The sequence below is a fragment of the Microtus oregoni genome, unplaced genomic scaffold, assembly GCF_018167655.1.
Source record: "Microtus oregoni isolate MIOR12 unplaced genomic scaffold, Mior012 000032F_ref0000030, whole genome shotgun sequence".
Lineage (NCBI taxonomy): Eukaryota > Metazoa > Chordata > Mammalia > Rodentia > Cricetidae > Microtus > Microtus oregoni.
Genome location: NW_024543091.1, coordinates 11430026 through 11449601, shown reverse-complemented (window position 1 = coordinate 11449601; position 19576 = coordinate 11430026). Strand labels below are relative to the sequence as shown.

At 39.3% G+C, this 19576-nt stretch overlaps 1 protein-coding gene across 1 annotated transcript in view; it reads left to right on the top strand.

The window, feature by feature from the left end:
• Bmp5 (bone morphogenetic protein 5) overlaps positions 1-19576 on the top strand; it is a 124522-nt gene that overhangs the window by 39746 nt on the left and 65200 nt on the right. Inside the window, exon 2 of the mRNA XM_041679597.1 lies at positions 11712-11904. Coding sequence (XP_041535531.1) covers positions 11712-11904 — 193 coding nt within the window. The remainder of the gene's footprint in view (positions 1-11711; positions 11905-19576) is intronic.

Genomic DNA, 19576 nt, shown 5'->3' with positions numbered 1-19576 from the left:
CTCCCCCTCTCTCATCAGCCTGAAGAGCAGTCAGGGTTCCCTGCCCTGTGGGGAGTCTGATGGAGGAAGGTCATTGGCTAATAAAGGAACTGCCCTGGCCCATTTTATTGGTTAGAGGATAGGTGGGAGGAGTAGACAGAACAGAACGCTGGGAGGAAGAGGAAGTGAGGTCAGAGACTCCACAGCTCTCTCGGGAGCAGACGCCTCAGAGAGAGACGCCATGCCCCGCTCCTGGGATGAAGCTCCGACCCAGGATGGACTAGGCTAGAATCTCCCCGGTAAGCACACCTTGGGGTGCCATACACAGATGATTAGAAATGGGTTAAATTAATATGTGAGAATTAGCCTAGAAGAGAATGGGCCAAGCAGTGATTAAAAGAATACAGTGTCTGTGTAATTATTTTGGGGCATAAGCTAGCCGAGCAGGCGGCTGGGGTGCTGGGAACGCAGCCCTGCCGGCCCTATTACTACAGGAGTCCAAGAACCTTCCACTTCCTTCTAGGTCTAGTAAGGTGAATATCCAAACTGCCTAGGCTCCCACAAAGCCAGTACGTGCAGTAGGATCAGAAACCCAGTACCATTGTTCTTTTTTTTCTTTTTTTAAAATTAATTAATTAATTTATTAAAGATTTCTGTCTCCTCCCCACCCCCGCTTCTCATTTCCCGCCCCCTCCCCCAATCAACTCCCCCTCTCTCATCACCCCAAAGAGCAGTCAGGGTTCCCTGCCCTGTGGGAAGTCCAAGGACCTCCCACCTCCTTCCAGGTCTAGTAAGGTGAACATCCAAACTGCCTAGGCTCCCACAAAGCCAGTACGTGCAGTAGGATCAAAAACTCATTGCCATTGTTCTTGAGTTCTCAGTAGTCCTCATTGACCGCTATGTTCAGCGAGTCTGGTTTTATCCCATGCTTTTTCAGACCCAGTCCAGCTGGCCTTGGTGAATTCCCGATAGAACATCCCCATAGTCTCAGTGTGTGGGTGCACCCCTCGCGGTCCTGAGTTCCTTGCTCGTGTTCTCTCTCCTTCTTCTCTTGAGGTTTCAGTGCGGCGCTCCAATGTGGGTCTCTGTCTCTGTCTCCTTTCATCGGCAGATGAAGGTTAATATTCAGGAGGATGCCTATATGTTTTTCTTTGGGTCCACCTTCTTATTTAGCTTCTCTAGGATCACGAATTATAGGCTCAATGTCCTTTATTTATGGCTAGAAACCAATTATGAGTGAGTACAACCCATCTTCCTCTATTTGGGTCTGACTTACCTCACTCAGGATAGTGTTTTCTATTTCTGTCCATTTGCATGCAAAATTCAAGAAGTCCTTGTTTTTTTAACTGCTGAGTAGTACTCTAATATGTATATATTCCATACTTTCTTCATCCATTCTTCCATTGAAGGGCATCTAGGTTGTTTCCAGGTTCTGGCTATTACAAACAATGCTGCTATGAACATAGTTGAGCATACACTTTTGTTGTATGATAGGGCCTCTCTTGGGTATATTCCCAAGAGTGGTATTGCTGGGTCCAGGGGTAGGTTGATCCCGAATTTCCTGAGAAACTGCCACACTGCTTTCCAAAGTGGTTGCACAAATTTGCATTCCCACCAGCAATGGATGAGTGTACCCCTTTCCCCACAACCTCTCCAGCAAAGGCTATCATTGGTGTTTTTTATTTTAGCCATTCTGACAGGTATAAGATGGTATCTTAAAGTTGTCTTGATTTGCATTTCCCTGATCGCTAAGGAAGTTGAGCATGACCTTGAGTGTCTTTTGGCCATTTGAACTTCTTCTTTTGCGAATTCTCTGTTCAGCTCAGTGCCCCATTAACTCAAGAAACTAGCCTGTAAAAGGCTAATCAACCCAATTATAAAATGGGGCGCTAGCGTATATTTTTAAGTCACAACATAGTGTGCATTTAAAAGTAAATATATGGCAAAGGGATACTATTTAAGCTATCATTGTTAGAGTTTTTTCCCCCAAAAGAAAGGGGATAAATATACTGCTTGGACTAATGTTTTTTCCTGAGGCGTGAGCACTATGATTTAAGCAAAGGTGCCAGCCTGAGAAGGGACTCGCCTCGGAGGAAGAGACCCCACACAGTTATACATTTACCTGTTTGTCTTGTATTTCATCTCTTCTATAAAATTAGTAAATGTCTACAGCAGCATTTCTCAACCTATGGGTCACGACCCCTTTCTTAGTGAACGCCACTGGTGACTGCAGGTGGTGATGGTGCACATCTGCCCTGTCTCCCACCCCAGAGACTGTAAGCCTACACAGCACTTCTGCCTGTCCTAACACCTTCTCTCCTGTACCCTCAGTCCCTACTTCAACCCCTGTCCCACAGTGACTGTGTGTGATCTTGATTTGAGGTACCTTTTCAGATGTTTAAGGGGGTGACTTCAGACACTGTTAGAGTTTTTCAGTCACCTTTGCTTAAATCAATATAATTGTTAACTTTTCATTTTTTCAAGGATTTTTTCCATGAGGTATAATTCTTTTTTTTTTTTTGAGTAGAATGTTGCTATTTTTTTTTCTAAACGAGTACTGAATATACTAAAGGTGTGATATAGAAAGTCTTTATTATTATAGCTACAAAAGTGTCCAAACCGTAATCACTGATGGCTATAGTGCCTGGCTTTACTTGGATACCATGTACGAGATGACAAGCAGATCATCTCTAGATTGTAACCAAAGGAGGCAAGAGTGGATTTCAGCCTTGAGGAGGGAGAATGAATTTTTACGTCTATTTTCTTTCACAGTAGCCCAATGACCAGATCTTGTGATGCATGACCTTCCAGTGTCTCCTACCCAAGCACAGCTACTAAGTCAGCGGCTTCTCTGTCATCCACCCATATTCTGCCCCCGCTCTTTCTTTACAATATCAGCTATTAGAGAGCCACAGAAGAATTTTAGAGGGAAACTCCCCAAACTTTTTGTTTAGGTGCAAGCTCTGTTTCGGCCCCACCTCTCTCTCTTTCCAGACCCCGCCACCGAGAAGCCCACAACTGGGGATTTTCAAAATACTTAGCACCTTCTACCTATGTTTGTCATATAATCACAGATATTCACTACACGTAAACTGTCATCTCACCAATTTCAAGACGTAAAGCGAAGCTGCTTGTTCTGGGTGAACTTACTATAGGCTATATCACTTTCAATTGGTTATAAATGGACTGTTTTGAAGGAGAGAGAGCATGAGCAAGGAACTCAGGACCGCGAGAGGTGCACCCACACACTGAGACAATGGGGATGTTCTATCGGGAACTCACCAAGGCCAGCTGGACTGGGTCTGAAAAAGCCTGGAATAAAACCGGACTTGCTGAACATAGCGGACAATGAGGACTGCTGAGAAGTCAAGAACAGCGGCAGTGGGTTTTGATCCTACTGCACGTACTGGCTTTGTGGGAGCCTAGGCTGTTTGGATGTTCACCTTACTAGACCTGGAAGGAGGTGGGAGGTCCTTGGACTCCCCACAGGGCAGGGAACTCTGACTGCTCTTTGGGGTGATGAGAGAGGGGGAGTTGATTGGGGGAGGGGGCGGGAAATGGGAGGCGGTGGCGGGGAGAAGACAGAAATCTTTAATAAATAAATAAATTAATTAAAAAAAAGAATTCTCAAGGTCGTTTAGTGAAAACTAATGGAATCATATTGGTGATCTCTAGATGTGGGCAATTTAGAAAAGAATCCAGTTTTTCCATCAGAAAGACTATGAGAACTAAATGCTAGAAGGTATCTATAAGAAAGTTGTGCCTTTATCTTGTTCTCAAATATTTTTTTACACATTGATATCACAGTACTTTACTACAGTAAATCTAGTCACTCTTGTTATGAAACCATTTTTTATTATATGAAATTTATTAATCAAGTATTATCTTCTGTATTATTCTATATTAATTTTAATATTAGTATTGGTAGGAGTATATTACCCACAAGTATGAATAATTCTTTAATCTCCAATTAATAATTACTTTTATAAAATGTTCACCATATAAGAAAAAAAGCATTTTCCATACACTGCACTAAATTTAAATATAATCAGATGACCAACCTTTAGGGAGATCACAAATTTCATTGGATTGATATTTCTGGGCAATATGAGAGCAATAAAAATTGTAACCCTCTGTGGTCCACCCTGTAGACATGAAATATCAAGAGAGGATGTTAAGTAACTATTATTGCTTTTTGTTTACTTGTGTAGAATTATAACCTGAGTTTTCTTTTACTCTACAACAAAAAATTTAAAAAACAAAGCCACATTATTTTTTTAGTTAACAAAACTTTATTCTACATAAAGAAAACAATATTCTGATAATTCACTTTTTCTGATCATTTACTATTGATGTAAATCAAGAAACATATCAAGATAGCACACATGCAGAAGACAGATAATTCTCTTAAGCAAGTACTCATGTGATAGATATAAGGCAATATATTTATAATGCAGGAGGAAAGAGATAACTTTTTTGTGAGAACTCACTCTCTCTCTTTCTCCTTTCCTACTTCCACCACCCAGCCGCCCACCCCCATCTCTTCCATTTTTATCTCTGTCTTTTCATTTCCTCCTACTTTGAATAAAAAATAGCATTTTCCTTTATCACAACCCTTTGAAAACAGACCACTCTTCTTGATCATCGTGGGCTCTTTCTCTTCTGTCTCCTTAACTACTAAGGTCTATGTTAGAGCATGCAAGGCTAATTATTTTAGAATTGAATAAATAAATTCCACACTGTAGCTATTTTTAGGAGAAGCAAGATGAGTGAGGAAAGTGAGAAAGAGGAAGGCAGTAACGTAGAATCAGGGCTTAGCCTGGGTATAGCAGCCCAGGCTGGAGTTGCTAGAAGGTACTGACACAGTGAGGGAAAATAGAGCCACAGAGTAGCAACAATGTACAAAATTTCTCTGTGACAAGGGAGGGAGACCAAAAACAAAATAAAATAAAAGATGACTTCATAATCATATTCAAGCACAGATTGAGATGTATCTCAGAAATGACCGTTCCTCATATCCCGTTATAGATTACATCACGGTCTGTTATTTTTTATTTATTTTTTTAACAACTGTAGTTCTAGTGTATGTTTGTAATTACTACAGTAAGTAGTAAAATTACCTCTTCTCGAAGGGAAGTAGTTCTGAGTTGAGCAAGTGGCTCACATGGGTAGGGTCAGCACTAATGTGGTTGAGCCAGGATCATCATGAGTTTGAGGTCAGTCTGGGTTTCATTGCCAGGCAGTGCAACAAAACAGAAAAGCCTCATGGAAACTTCTCCCAAATCACCTGTCGCATACCCATGATTCCTTTCTAATACTCCCGCCCCTGTGTCGTTTGCCTATTATGTCTACTGAAAAAAGTCAATAAACTCAACTTTGTCCATACACAGACGTGTTTGCAGGATTCTGTTGTGTCTTGGGAACTAATACAAAAAGGAGGGGGCTCCTTAATGTATAGAGAAGGATGCGTAGCAAGAATGATGGCTTGAGCATGTCGAAATGCTGACCTTGGAAAAACTTACACCGAGTCAGAAGTGGTAGTCATGATTCGATGAAATTGTTGTCTCCAGGCTTGTATATGTAATCCCTGAACTCAGGAGGTTTAGGTAGGAAGATCACAAGTTTTAGGCCAGTTTTGTAAACACACACACATACACACACACACACACACACACACACACAACCAAACAAACAATAACACAACACATTTAGGAGCTCTGATGCAAAGAACATCACATTAGGAATTATAGGGCCTAGAGACTATTCTTTTGCTTTGTAATTAACATTTTAGTATTGAGGAAATTAATACTTTTACCTATATTATAGGAAGAAAATGAAGATACTACTTTGGTGGATCAACTAAGGGAGAAGCAAAGTTTCAAACCTATTCATTTCATTAAACCAATCACTAATTTGTTTATTGCTTTCATTGTTTATAATTATTGAATCAATGGTAGATGTTAATAGCTATGGCCATAGTACTCTAAGTAACCCTGAAGGGCACTCAGTTCTAAAGCCTAGCCATTGGCAAGCCTTTCCTTCCTTAAGAACTAACCATTTGTGTTTCTAAACTCTCAATAATTTTAAAACAAAATACTATATTGATACTGGATCAGAGTGATTGAATTTCTTAAATCTCAAAATTACATTCATCTTGATTTGTATTCATGAGCATTTAGGAGTATGACAGAGTGCAACAATTAGGAAATACGAATAACAACTGACGCTGGGCTTTGCAACATTTAAGGAGACAACGAATTCTTAAATTCTCACACCACAGTGGTGCTAAGAGACTCCAGGCTCTCCTGGAATCTGGGGTTTGCCCCACTTCAGGAGTGATTGTCCATTCAAAGAAAACCTGCATATAGGCATTCATTGACCAATAAATAGGTCGTTATAAGTTTTTGCTTCTCAGTGGACCAGGGAAGGAGTTCTTGAAAAGTCATGCAGGTTAGCGTTCATAGCAGCTTTACACTTTCTCTTCTATACTTTCGTCAGCTGGTCATCCTCTCGGAGAGTGTTGCTTATGTCCTGCAGCCTACCTCTGCTATTTGTGTCTTCTCAGATGCAGCTCATGAGTTGGATATTAAGACAGACTGTCCAAGGCTGTATCTTCCTAAAACTGCAATAAATTGCTAGATAAACTGTTATCTCTTGTCAATTAATTTCCTTCACCAGTTACTGCAGACACGGAACCATTTAGATCAGGACATGCTCTCCCAGTTTCCAACAGTGTCCAGATCACCAAGCAAGGTATTTGCTTTGGGACTAAATATACTTATCTCAGTAATAAATGAGTTTGGCATGTGGATCTTCAGCAGAAGCAGCTTCATATTTATTTCAGGATTCTGTCAATTTACAACTTTTAAGCTACAGTTTGGTCTGCAGCTTCATCCTGGTACCCAAGAGGCAGAGGCAAGCAGAGCTCTGTGAGTTGAGGCCAGCTGTGTCGAAAGAGTGGTGGCGGTGGCAGTGGTGGGGTTTGGAGGGATGGCTCAGTAATTAAGAGCACTTGTTGCTCCTGCAGTACTGGGTTTGGTTCCCACACACATGGTGGCTCACAGTCGTCCATAGCTCTATTTGCACGAGATCCAGGTACCTCTTTTGATCTCTGCTGGCACCAGGCATGTACACGATGTATATGAATATACACATAAAACATTCATACGCATAAATTAAATAAGTAAATGTAAAGTAATTTAAAGCAATCTTTTACTATAAATATATTTTTATCATGGAATATGAATTCCTTGATTCAAATTTTACCTCTTGTATATGACCACATTTAAATGTTTGGCTTTAAAGCCAAACATAATAAGAACTTATTTATGTTGGTGTGGTAACGTAGTTAAGTTTTCTGTTGCTCAACTCAGATTTGTGGTCTGGAGTTTCACGTAGATAAAAATGTTTGGAGCATACATAAAGCCTAGGAACAGAAGCAAGCTTAGTCAGCCCTTGTAATTCTGACTTGACTGTGGATGTTTAACACAGTTTTGATAGATATTTTCTTTTTTGGTGTGTGTGTATGTGCACTCGTTAAAGCAAATGTTTGGAATTTTTTTTAAAGAACATCAGTAGCAATCATTAGTTCAGATAAACAATTCTATGTTGATGGATTTGTTGGTAATCCCTCATGCTACCACGTAGAATTGTCTACATAATCTTATCCATTGGAATACACAGGGTGTACCATCATATACCATATGAGTTTCTTTTTTAAATTTGGAACATTCCTGTGACATAAGCACTAAGAGGAGAAGAATGTCTTACAAAGTAGAGTCAATGTGTGATTGCCAGACAAATGCTCCCTGCTGAGCTTTGGATAGATGTCATCAGATACTATCATTTCCAAGGGCTGTAGTACTCTCTTTTTCAATACAATGATCATGGGGAACTGACTGATTCAATCTGCTTCAAATGTAGTTATATTTCCCCCCACAGTTTTGTCCTTGTTTCATAAAAAAAATAATGTGTGTAAGTTTGGGGAATGAAATGGTCTCCACTAGAACACAGTGCTGTATCATGCCTTCTCTAATTCCTTCGGACAAATCTGAGTTTGATTTCAATAAGCTAAGTCCCTTATGTTGATAGTTTTGTTTTCTGTATATAGTCATTCATTAATGGACTCTTTTTGTTTTTTATTATCATATATTAATTGTGCATAATAACAGATCCCAGTCTGGCATTTTCATACTTGTAGATGGTGTATTTTGATCAGTCCTGTTTGCCCATTCCTTTCCTGAGTCCTCTCCAGCTTTGATTTCAATCCCCCTCCTGACATCCAAGTCTCTCCTTCTACTTTTATCTTTTTACAAAAGCTTTATTTTATTTTTGCTTACATGTGTGTATACATCTGTGTGAGAGTGTGGGCATGGGCGTAGTGACTGCAAAGGCCAGATGAGACTGCTGGAGGCCCTGTCGTTGAAGTTACAGGCAACTGTGAGCCATTCAACATGGTTGAGGGAACTGAACTTCACAAAACCACCAAAACATTCTAAACCACTTGGGCAACTCTCCAGCCCCCTTTCAGGTACTTTTTTCCCCCCAATGACTGAATGAGTTCCATTAGGGTATTGGGACTGCTTATGGGAACATTGGTAAGAGTTTGTTTACAGTGTCCTGGGCATTTCACCAGTCGCTACACGAATGAAAAAAATGGAGAAGCATCCACAGCAGTCTGCACAAATGCTGGCAGGAAGTAAGACAGAAGAAAGCGAAATTATGAATCCAAATCACTTTCATTTGCCTCACTTAAAGAAAGGGCTTCTCACTTTCTCTGGACATAGGCTTTTGTTAGGAATAAAATAATGATATTTTAAGAAAACAGACTTGACCATGTTAAGTCATGCTAGTGCTGGTCAGATAGCCCCAAATCACCATTCCAGCAAGCTTTGGAGCACAGGAATGGCTTTGTCTCATCCCTTTATTTACTAATCACAGAGCCTGATGTACAGGTAGGCAGAGGCTCCTTGGCTTCCTAAATCACCCACTTTGGTGGGGAATAGACACAAGATTCTTTTGGAAGACAAAGGCAAGAAATGTTGTGTGTCTTTGTCAGGAGTCATTTCAGAGCTGTCTCTCATCTGGCTTTGAAACTCAAATATCTCAGTGCCTCAGTTCTCCAGTATCATATCTGGATGGTCATGACCTCCTCCCACCAATCCAAGCCTTGCTCTCTCTTAGATCCCCAACTTCTGAATACTTATAATAGAATCATGTTATACTTATAATTAGAATACTTATAATTAGAATCATGTCAATTTCTCTAAAGAAGTTTCTATACCCTAACACCTATTTTTTTTTTGTTTTACAAGTAGTCTTTTCCATTACATTTTTTTATTGATTTTTTGTGGATTTCACACCATGCATCCTGATCCCATTCATCTCCCCATCCCTTCCTATCTGCCCTCTGCCCTTGCAACTCCCCCAAATAAAATAAAATAAATAAAAAAAGTTAAAAGAAAAAAATCTCATTGTGGGAGCTATAGTACGACGCTGTGAGCCACACAGTTACACTTTAGTCCATACATCTCTTACTTAACAAGTGTTCATTGCAATGAGTCATTGAACTGGTTCAAGGCCTCTGGCTTCTGCTACACTATTGATAATGGGTCCTTGCTGGGACTCCCTTTGGATAACCTGTTATTTCCCAGTGTCGTAGAAATCCTGAAGCATTGTATCTGCAGGACTGGCCCCTTCACATGCTCCAGCAGTTACTAGATGGGGTGGATGTTGGGGTGGGTCAATTCATAGCCCTGGTTCTGGGTCTGGGTGGTAGCTGAGTTGGTTAGTCCACCAGTACTCCCTCATCCTCACCTCCAGGGCGAGTTCTCCAGCATTGCTCTGGCTAGCTCAACCAATGCAGCAGGCAGCAGTAGGTGGAAATAGTTCCTTTGCTTGCATGTCCTCAGTCAGGCTCGCCTGCACCCATACCACCAGGACCAACAGAACTGCGTTGCCCAGGTGATGTAGAGGGTCACTCTTCAGAGTGCTGCAACTGATGAGGGGCAAGGCCAGCTCTCCCACTGTCAAACCCCCAAGGTCAGGTCTCCCACCTGGTGCAGGTGGTGAGGGGCAAGGAGGAGGAGGGCATCTTTACATAGCCCATGCCATCACATGGCAGATGAGGGGCAGTACCAGCTCTCCAGTTCTCATGACCTCAGGACCATCTCTCCCACCTGCCATAGGCGGCAAGGAGAAGGTGGGGTTGATGAGGGCATCTCTCCTGGGTCCATGCCACTACAAGGCAGATGAGGGGCTGGACCAGCTCTCTCATGCTCGTGTTCTCAGGGCTGGCTCATCTGCACCCCGTCAGTGGCATCAGCTAGATTGCTAACACAAGTTTTAAAATTTATAAGTCTAGCCCTTGTATGTATTATTTTTATCTTTTTGCACTAAAATTTTAACAATGAAACAAATGATTGGGAAAATTTTAAATTACTGTTGACAGTAATTACGAAATGCCTAAGAGATTGTGTATTGTAGCAGATTATGTTTTGTTTTCACATTATCCCATATTATTCTAAGTAATTAAGATTTTGAAAAATCAATAAACAGAGAAAGAAACTTAAGTCCATCAAATAACAGCAAATGCCACTAAATGAATCCTTTTTTGTAGCTAACTCATTGGGGAAGCTGTGGCAGCCACTCGGAGACCGTGTCAGACAGCACACTAAGTCATATCATGTTACAATATACTTGAAATTTACTGTTCTAAATCCTTCAGCATTTTTTTTTTACTGTTCTCAGGAGATCAATATCTTTTATTTCATTTGGTAGAAAGGTAGCTAAAAGGGAGAACTGGTCTCCTCTTCACCCTGAGTGAGATGAGACAGAGGTCTTTAGACTTTATGTTTTGCTAGAACAATCATTCATGTAAAAGCCTACAAGTCGAAGAAAATATTTCATTCACAGAAGTAAATGAGTAAATAAATATCCCTTATCTGGGGGAGTCACTTTGGAATTGCTCTTTCTTGTGGTACACTTTGTGGTAAGGTGGAGGGGGCTGTTCTGGTACATGTCTCACAGAAGAATGAGTCCCGCTTCCTGTGTGTTTTCCAAAGACGGAAGAAGGATTTTGAATTTTTTTTTTCTGTAAAAGAATGAGCACCATTAGATGACTTATCTTTAAGGTGATTGACATAGGGCAGTGAACACAACACATCACTTCACACAATCAAAGTGTCACATGATGAACACAAATGATGCTTTTATGGCTCAGCTAAAAATAAATTTGGTTTAAATCAAAAAAAGAACTGGCTTATTTATTTGTTGCCGAAACTGCCACCAATAAGGTCCTGTGTTACAGACCCCAGTCCTCCTCCTCTTTCCTCTGTGGCTAGGATAATGTTACCAGCACCTTCGCTTGGGACTGTCAGGCTTCCGTAGCATCTTTTAAATTCCTGGATGAAACCTATGTTCTGGCGCTCGATGAGTATTGGCAATCACTTTACAACCTTTATTTTTTAAAAACATTTTTGGATAGTCTTTCCATTTAGGGTCCAGGAATTTGTATAAAACCAGACAGTTATATTGCATTTGAACTAAAAGGCTATTGGTTTGTGGAATTTCCTTTAACTGGAAACACAGATGGGTCTGTGGTTTTAGCGTTTTCACAGTTTTATACTATCCAGTTTGTTTTCATTTTAAAAGGTGGAGAATTTATCATTAATTTCCATATTTTATAAAGAGCTAACATTTTTTCTTTCTTCATTCCTTTAATTTTTTTTCAGTTGAAAGAGACAAGGACTTTTCTCATCAGAGAAGGCATTACAAAGAGTTTCGGTTTGATCTGACCCAGATCCCGCATGGAGAAGCAGTGACAGCGGCTGAATTCCGGATATATAAGGACAAGAGTCACCAGCGATTTGAAAACGAGACCATTAAGATCAGCATATATCAGATCATCAAGGAATACACAAATAGGTATCAACTTTATGTTAATTGTTTATCCTAGCAAACAAAAAGACTGAGTTTTAGTTTTAAAGCCACTGAGAACCTATATGTTCTCAATGTTTTCTTGGGTGAAGGGAGATACTGAGCCTGGCAGAGGCCCATTGGGAAGGAAGAGTAAGGAGCTGGTGAGATGGCTCAGCAGTTAAGAGCTTCAGTCTTGTAGAGGACCATGATGTGCCTCCCAGCACCCATATCAGGCAGTCACAACCACCTTTAACTCCAGCTCTGGGGGATCTGAACCTTTCTCCTGACCTCCTTTGGCATCTGATACACATGTGCATGCAAACACACAGACAGACACACATATACATGAATGAAATTTGAAACTAAGTCTAAAAAACAAAAAACAAAAAATATTAAAAATTTCTCCTACATTTTACATATTTTCTATTATTGTCATGGGTAGCAAAACAGTATTACAACTCTATATAGTCTTTCTTGGGCTTTTATTTCATTTTGTAAATTTGTCTTTCAGTGCAGAAAATTTGCATTTTATTCCATCTACTTAAAACTTTCATAGAAAATTATTTAAATAATGTAGTACCCTTGTAGTCAGTGAAGGGTGGATTTTCTAGGGAGGGGTGGGATATTATGCAATTAGTTATGCGACTTTTGAAGAAAGAAAGTTCTGTTTATGTTAGAATCTGACAGCCAGCCAGTATATATTCTGTCTAAGGATATTGAGAACTGTGTGCAAACAGATGATAGACTGAAACATTAAATATGTGAAAATGTCACTGATAACGGAAGGCAAATGAATAATCAAGAATGAACTATAGAGGGGCCTTAGGCATGCTTTCTGACCTTTAATTTAACACAGAAGTCACTTGGGTAACACCTTTAATCGATGATTAGTTAGTTATCTTTGTTGGATAATTGACATGTTATAGCAAGATGCTCTTCATCTGCCAGTAGTTTCTTTCTCATGAGACCAAACCTGTTTTACTGTAAACTACTATATCCTTTGGTGAGGCAAATGCTTAAGGGTCAGTGTCTTGTTCCTTTTTACCTTGATAACTAGAGTTCCATAATGTTTAGGTTTTTCTTGGTATTCCTCTGTAATATTTTCCCAAAGAACATTCCATTAGTCTCTTACCATACTCAGTGAAAATGAAAAGCTGATGTCACATACCTCTGTTAGACAGCCTGGAGAAGGCTCATAATACAAAAAGTCTTAGGCAGGCTCATGGTTAAAAAGCCTATTAATTTTCTTTTAACTGATCTTCTTTAAAATTATTAGTTAATGGAATTTTTGAAGTGTAGCACTTATTACTATTCCAAGGAACACTAATTAAGGAGAATTGATTTTAATAAATATTACTCTATATGCATTCCTAATTTATATCTTATTTTTTATTGTTTTTATTGCTCTCTATATTTTTCTCTGCTCTCCTCCCTCCATCTCCCCTCTCCTTCTACCCTCTATCATGGTCCCCATGCTCCCAATTTACTCAGAAGATCTCTTTTTACTTCCCATGTAGATTAGATCCCAAAGAGGATCTTGTCTAGGTTTTCTGGGATTATGAATTGTAGGCTGTTTTTTTTTTTGCTTTATGTCTACAAGCCACTTATGAGTGAGTACATGTGATATTTGTCTTTCTGGATCTGGGTTACTTCACTCAATATGATGTTTTCTAGCTCCATCCATTTGTCTGCAAATTTTAAGATGTTATTTTTTTCTACTGTGTAATACTCTATTGTGTAAATGTACCACATTTTTCTTTTCCATTCTTTTGTCGAGGGCATTTAGGTTGTTTCCATGTTCTGGCTATGACAAACAAATGCATTGCTAATTCTAAGAGAACTAATAAGAAATCAGAAAGATCCATGTCATTTTCTTAACCTTAGTAATTGTTGGCCATGGGTGAAAAAAATATATATCTTACTATAGTGCTGCTTTTGATCATTGATTTTTTTTTGTTCTTTTTTTTTTTTTTTTTTTTTAAATAATTTTTTTTATTAAGAAAAGAAGAAAAAAAACATAAACAAAAAACAAGTTTCCACCTCCTCCCAGCCTCCCATTTCCCTCCCCCTCCTCCCACCCTTCTCCCCCTCCTCCCACCCTTCTCCCCCTCCCCCCACTCCTCTCCCCCTCCCTCTCCAGTCCACAGAGCAGTCCAGGTTCCCTGCCCTGTGGTAAGTCCTAGGTCCTTCCCCCTCCGTCCATATCTAGGAAGGTGAACATCCAAACTGGCTAGGCTTCCACAAAGCCAGCACATTAAGTAGGATCAAAACCCCGTGCCATTGTCCTTGGCGTCTCATCAGCCCTCATTGTTCGCCATGTTCAGAGAGTCCGGTTGAAGGGTCATTACCAAACTCCTTTTATGAAGCCACAATTACTCTGATACCAAAACCACTCAAAGACTCAACCAGGAAAGAGAACTACAGGCCAATCTCACTCATGAATATCGACGCAAAAATCCTCAACAAAATACTGGCAAATCGAATCCAAGAACACATCCGAAAAATTATCCATTATGATCAAGTAGGCTTCATTCCTGAGATGCAGGGCTGGTTCAACATACGAAAATCTATCAATGTAATCCAGCATATAAATAAACTGAAAGAAAAAAACCATATGATCATTTCATTAGATGCTGAAAAAGCATTTGACAAAATTCAACATCCATTTATGTTAAAAGTCTTGGAGAGATTAGGGATACAAGGGTCATACCTAAATATAATAAAAGCTATATACAGCAAGCCGACAGCTAACATCAAATTAAACGGAGAGAAACTCAAAGCCATCCCACTTAACTCAGGAACACGACAAGGCTGTCCACTCTCCCCATACCTCTTCAATATAGTGCTTGAAGTTCTAGCAATAGCAATAAGACAACATAATGGAATCAAGGGGATTCGAATTGGAAAGGAAGAAGTTAAACTTTCGTTATTTGCAGATGATATGATAGTGTACATAAGCGACCCCAAAAACTCCACCAAAGAACTCCTACAGCTGATAAACAGCTTTAGTAATGTGGCAGGATACAAGATCAACTCCAAAAAATCAGTTGCCCTCTTATACACAAAGGATATGGAAGCAGAGAGGGAAATCAGAGAAGCTTCACCATTCACAATAGCCAAAAACAGCATAAAATATCTTGGGGTACATCTAACCAAGGAAGTGAAAGATCTATTTGACAAGAACTTTAAGGCATTGAAGAAAGAAATTGAAGAGGATACCAAAAAATGGATGGACCTCCCTTGCTCTTGGATTGGTAGGATCAACATAGTAAAAATGGCAATTCTACCAAAGGCTATTTATAGATTCAATGCAATCCCCATCAAGATCCCATCAAAATTCTTCACAGATCTGGAGAGGACAATAATCAACTTTATATGGAAAAACAAAAAACCCAGGATAGCCAAAACAATCCTATACAATAAAGGATCTTCTGGAGGCATTACCATCCCTGACTTCAAACTCTATTACAGAGCTACAGTAATGAAAACAGTGTGGTACTGGCATAAAAACAGAGAAGTCGACCAATGGAATCGTATAGAAGACCCGGATTTTATCCCACAAACCTATGAACACCTGATTTTCGATAAAGGAGCTAAAAGTATAAAATGGAAGAAAGAAAGCATCTTCAACAAATGGTGCTGGCACAACTGGATGCCATCTTGTAGAAGAATGAAAATAGACCCTTATCTATCACCGTGCACAAAACTCAAGTCCAAATGGATTAAAGACCTCAATATCAGCCCGAACTCACTGAACCTGATAGAAGAGAAAGTGGGAAGTACCCTACAGGAGCTGGGCACAGGAGATCGCTTCCTATGTATAACCCCAGAAGCACAGACATTAAGGGCAACATTGAATAAATGGGACCTACTTAAACTGAGAAGCTTCTGTAAAGCAAAGGACATAGTCAATAAGACACAAAGGCAACCTACTGATTGGGAGAAGATCTTTTTGTTCTTTTTGAGACAATGTCTTGTCAAGGCTAGTTAGAACTTACAGATCTATGTCTGCCTAACAAGTAGTAGGATTTCAGGTGTGGCCCATGACATCCAACCCGTGGTTCTACTCACAAAATTAAGGCACAGGGCCAGTATGTGCCCTACAAAATATCTGTTTGGTACTAAGTAAGGGTAGCATACTTTAAAGCTAAGTGAAATTTGAAAATAGTATTTTGAGCATTAGTTAATATTTCTACAACTATATAATTTCTTTTTACTTGTAGCTGTTTTTTCTACAGTGGAAGGAAGAGTATTGTAAACATTTGTTTTTATCATCAGAACTACTAACTTGTTTGATTTGCATTAATATTTTGACATTGTGATTATTTATGGTGGGGAGTCATGTATATTTAATATACATTAAGTTGTACTTTGTTATTTAATATCTCAAATCTTTTTCAAAATAATCATTTATATACCTGATCTTACTCATTTGGAATATTTTGATTGAATCTTAATTTAGACTTTTTTATTGGATAAAATAAAAAGACAACTTTTATTCAGGTCCTGTATAGTTTTGACCCCTCCATAGGTCAAAAGTACGATCTTTGGCAGGGGGATGTTGAGAGGTGCCCTAGGTCTTTAAGAGGCAATGGGGACTTTACCAGAGATCCTTATTCAATTGGGAGTATGGCCTAGAAGAGGAATGTGGGACCTTTACCCTGTGTTTTTCCCTGCACTGACTCTTGGCTGATGAGTAGTTGGTTCAGTCACAGGATCCTACCACGATGTATTCCTTCAGACAGGGCTCCAAAGGTCAATTTGACCAAGACTGACTGAAGCTGGTAAAATTACAAGTCTGAACAACTCTCTTTATTTATATGTTTATTATTTTAAGTATTTCATTATAGCAATGGAAAACTGACCAGCACATGTCAATTGTTCTTTTTCTTCAGGATAATTTTTCATGCACACATGAAGAGAGAGAGAGAGAGCAGGATAGAGAGAAACAACTTTATGTTACATATATGCTAAGAAGAATTCCCAACCACTCCTTAGTAAGAAGGACCAACATAAAATATCAAGATTTAAAAATAAGTTTCTCATGTATTTCTCCAGCTATGGAAGGAATTTTTCCCCAGTGAAAACTAAGAATTAATTCTCTTTGTTTTCATATTGAATTTTTTCATACTAATTTGACTTTAATTCTGTGAGAAAAGAACCAAGTTAAAAATTCCTCTTTTCCACATTATATGATCACAGTTAAAACAGAAAGAATTGCAATACAAAAATTAATTTTAAAATTCAAATAAATCTTTGAAATAATTTATTCATGTTCATGTACATACATACATATGTACATACATAATACACAAATGATATTCCTTAAAGATCTAAAACAGAGGTAGGAAAATAAAATAGTGTCTCATGTTTTCAAAATACTTGCCATCTCTCAAAGCTTTCACCATCAAACTTGTAACATTTTTAATGTAACCCTCAAAAGTAGTTGAAATCCTCATGGACTGCACTTTCTAGTTCAGTGCCTCTAATAGTACCTATGCACTATCTTATGTGGGAGCTTGCTGTCCCTAAGGTACTGTTTTCCTGTGTGGGTGAGGATCCTTGCTATAGTTTGGATGCTTTGAATATGTTTCAGATTCGGGACCCCGGCTGGTCTAACCAGCTAGTCTGTGACTCCTCTCTCAGTATAATGCAATCACACCGAAAAGCAGACAGAGCCATTCTATGGCCTTCTTTCCCACTTGTTTATTCTACAGAACTCGCAACGCTCTCTCTATTTCATTCCTACCATCTCTTACATCCATGATTTATGCTTATGCATATTTAAATGCATGCAATTTAAAAACGTGTTCTGATAGGTATCCAAGTCTTTTTATTTCTTGCTCAAGAAGTAACACATTTTTCTATCATTTCATTTATTTGAGTCGTTTTATATAAAACCAACAGCTCCAAAATTCCATATAGAATGCGTTGCTCTTCAGTCACACCTCATATATTGACATTATTGAGAAATGAGGTTTCCACACTATTAAATTTTCCAGATCATGCAGCTGAGCGCCACACGCACGCTTTTGTTGAGCGAGCACAGAGGACCCAAGGCAGAGTAAATAAGATCTCCAAAGCTCATAGCCTGGGGGACACGGGATGTGGCGAGTCTGCCTCACACAGACTTTAATAACAATCACACAATGTGCTAAGAGCTATGATGTAAGTATGCACTAAGTGATGCGGAAGCATGAAGGAAGGGAAATGAGTTCTTCATGTGGGCGGGTGAGGAGCCTCAGGGGAGGGCGCTAGGTGCTTACCTTTCAGGATGAGTAGGAACGTTTTATAGGCTGACGAACGGGTGGATTTTAGCTTTAAAGTATTATGCACTGAAATGTTAGGAGGCCTACATATCTAGTCAATTAAATAATGCCCAAATAAAACGATCAACAGCGATGAACCAGTGATGGTTCATTTAATGGACATTTCCTGTGTCTAGCGCTGTACTAAAGTGTTTCATTTGAACTAAAAATTAGTTTCTCTCTCTCTCTCTCCCTAATGAAAATGAGTTTTTTTAGAAGTCTACATTTTTTCTAATGCTCTACTATGGAAATAAATCTCTAGCCTTCACTGTAGAACCGTGTTAAGCTAGACTGCTCCACGCCATTGGCTACCTACTCTCCTCGGTGTGTTTCAGTTCACGGTCCGCTGTCATCATTTCCATTCATGGTCAGCTTCCCATTCTCACCGTCTCTCCCCCTTTCTGCCTCTTTAAGATTTGGAATTCTTCTGTGGACGTTCTTCCAAATGTATGTATGTTGACAGTTTCTACACTGGAAGATTTCCTGGTCCCTTGAGGGTAGCAGAGCATGGCTCTCAAAGGAGACTGGGCTGACTGCGTCCTGTGCAAGAAGGCAGCACTCAAACACAGCTTATATTTCTTATATACAGGGATCAAACTTGATTTTATCAGCGCTTCTCAGCTAGGGCCACATGGCTCCCCAGGGACCATTTGTCAATGTCTGAAGATATTTTTGGTTGTCACAATAATGGAGATGGTGTGAGATCTGTGTGGATACCAGTGGCATCGAATGTGCGGCTATTCTGAGTTTGCACAGTGGGTTCTGCTAAACCTTCTAAAAGACCCAGGGCATCTCCCTTAACTGACGAAGAATGATCCTCTCCCAAGCGTTCATATTTCCAAGGTGGGAAGTTCTGCTGCATTAGAAGATTCCAGCTATAAACCTGAATGTGGGAATGATTTGGTTCAGAAAAGAGCGGATTTGTTGATTTTTCCCTGAGTGTTTCTCAGGTGGACCGTAAGACACAGCACATTTTCGTGAGCTCTGGAGAAGGTACCCTGGGCACAGTGTCCACTTCCTGGGGTTGAAAAATGATTGGACTGTCTGTGAAGTAGTTTTATCTCCTTTTTTTCTTATTTGACTTGGAGGAACTTCTGCGTATTTACTGGGTGGCACATAAAAATTAGTTTCTTTTGCAGGGTAACATAGGATATAATTGGTATAATGATACTTAAAATTTGTCAAATATTAAAATTTATTTATAACATAAAACCATACAATGTAAAAAATAATGATGTTCTTAATATAAATCAAACTTAAAAATTATTTCAGTGGTATTTTCCATTAATTTAATATTACTCTTTTACCTTTTTAAAAAGATAGGATCTCTGTGGTCTTGACTGGTTTGAAAGTCACTATGTAGGTTAGGC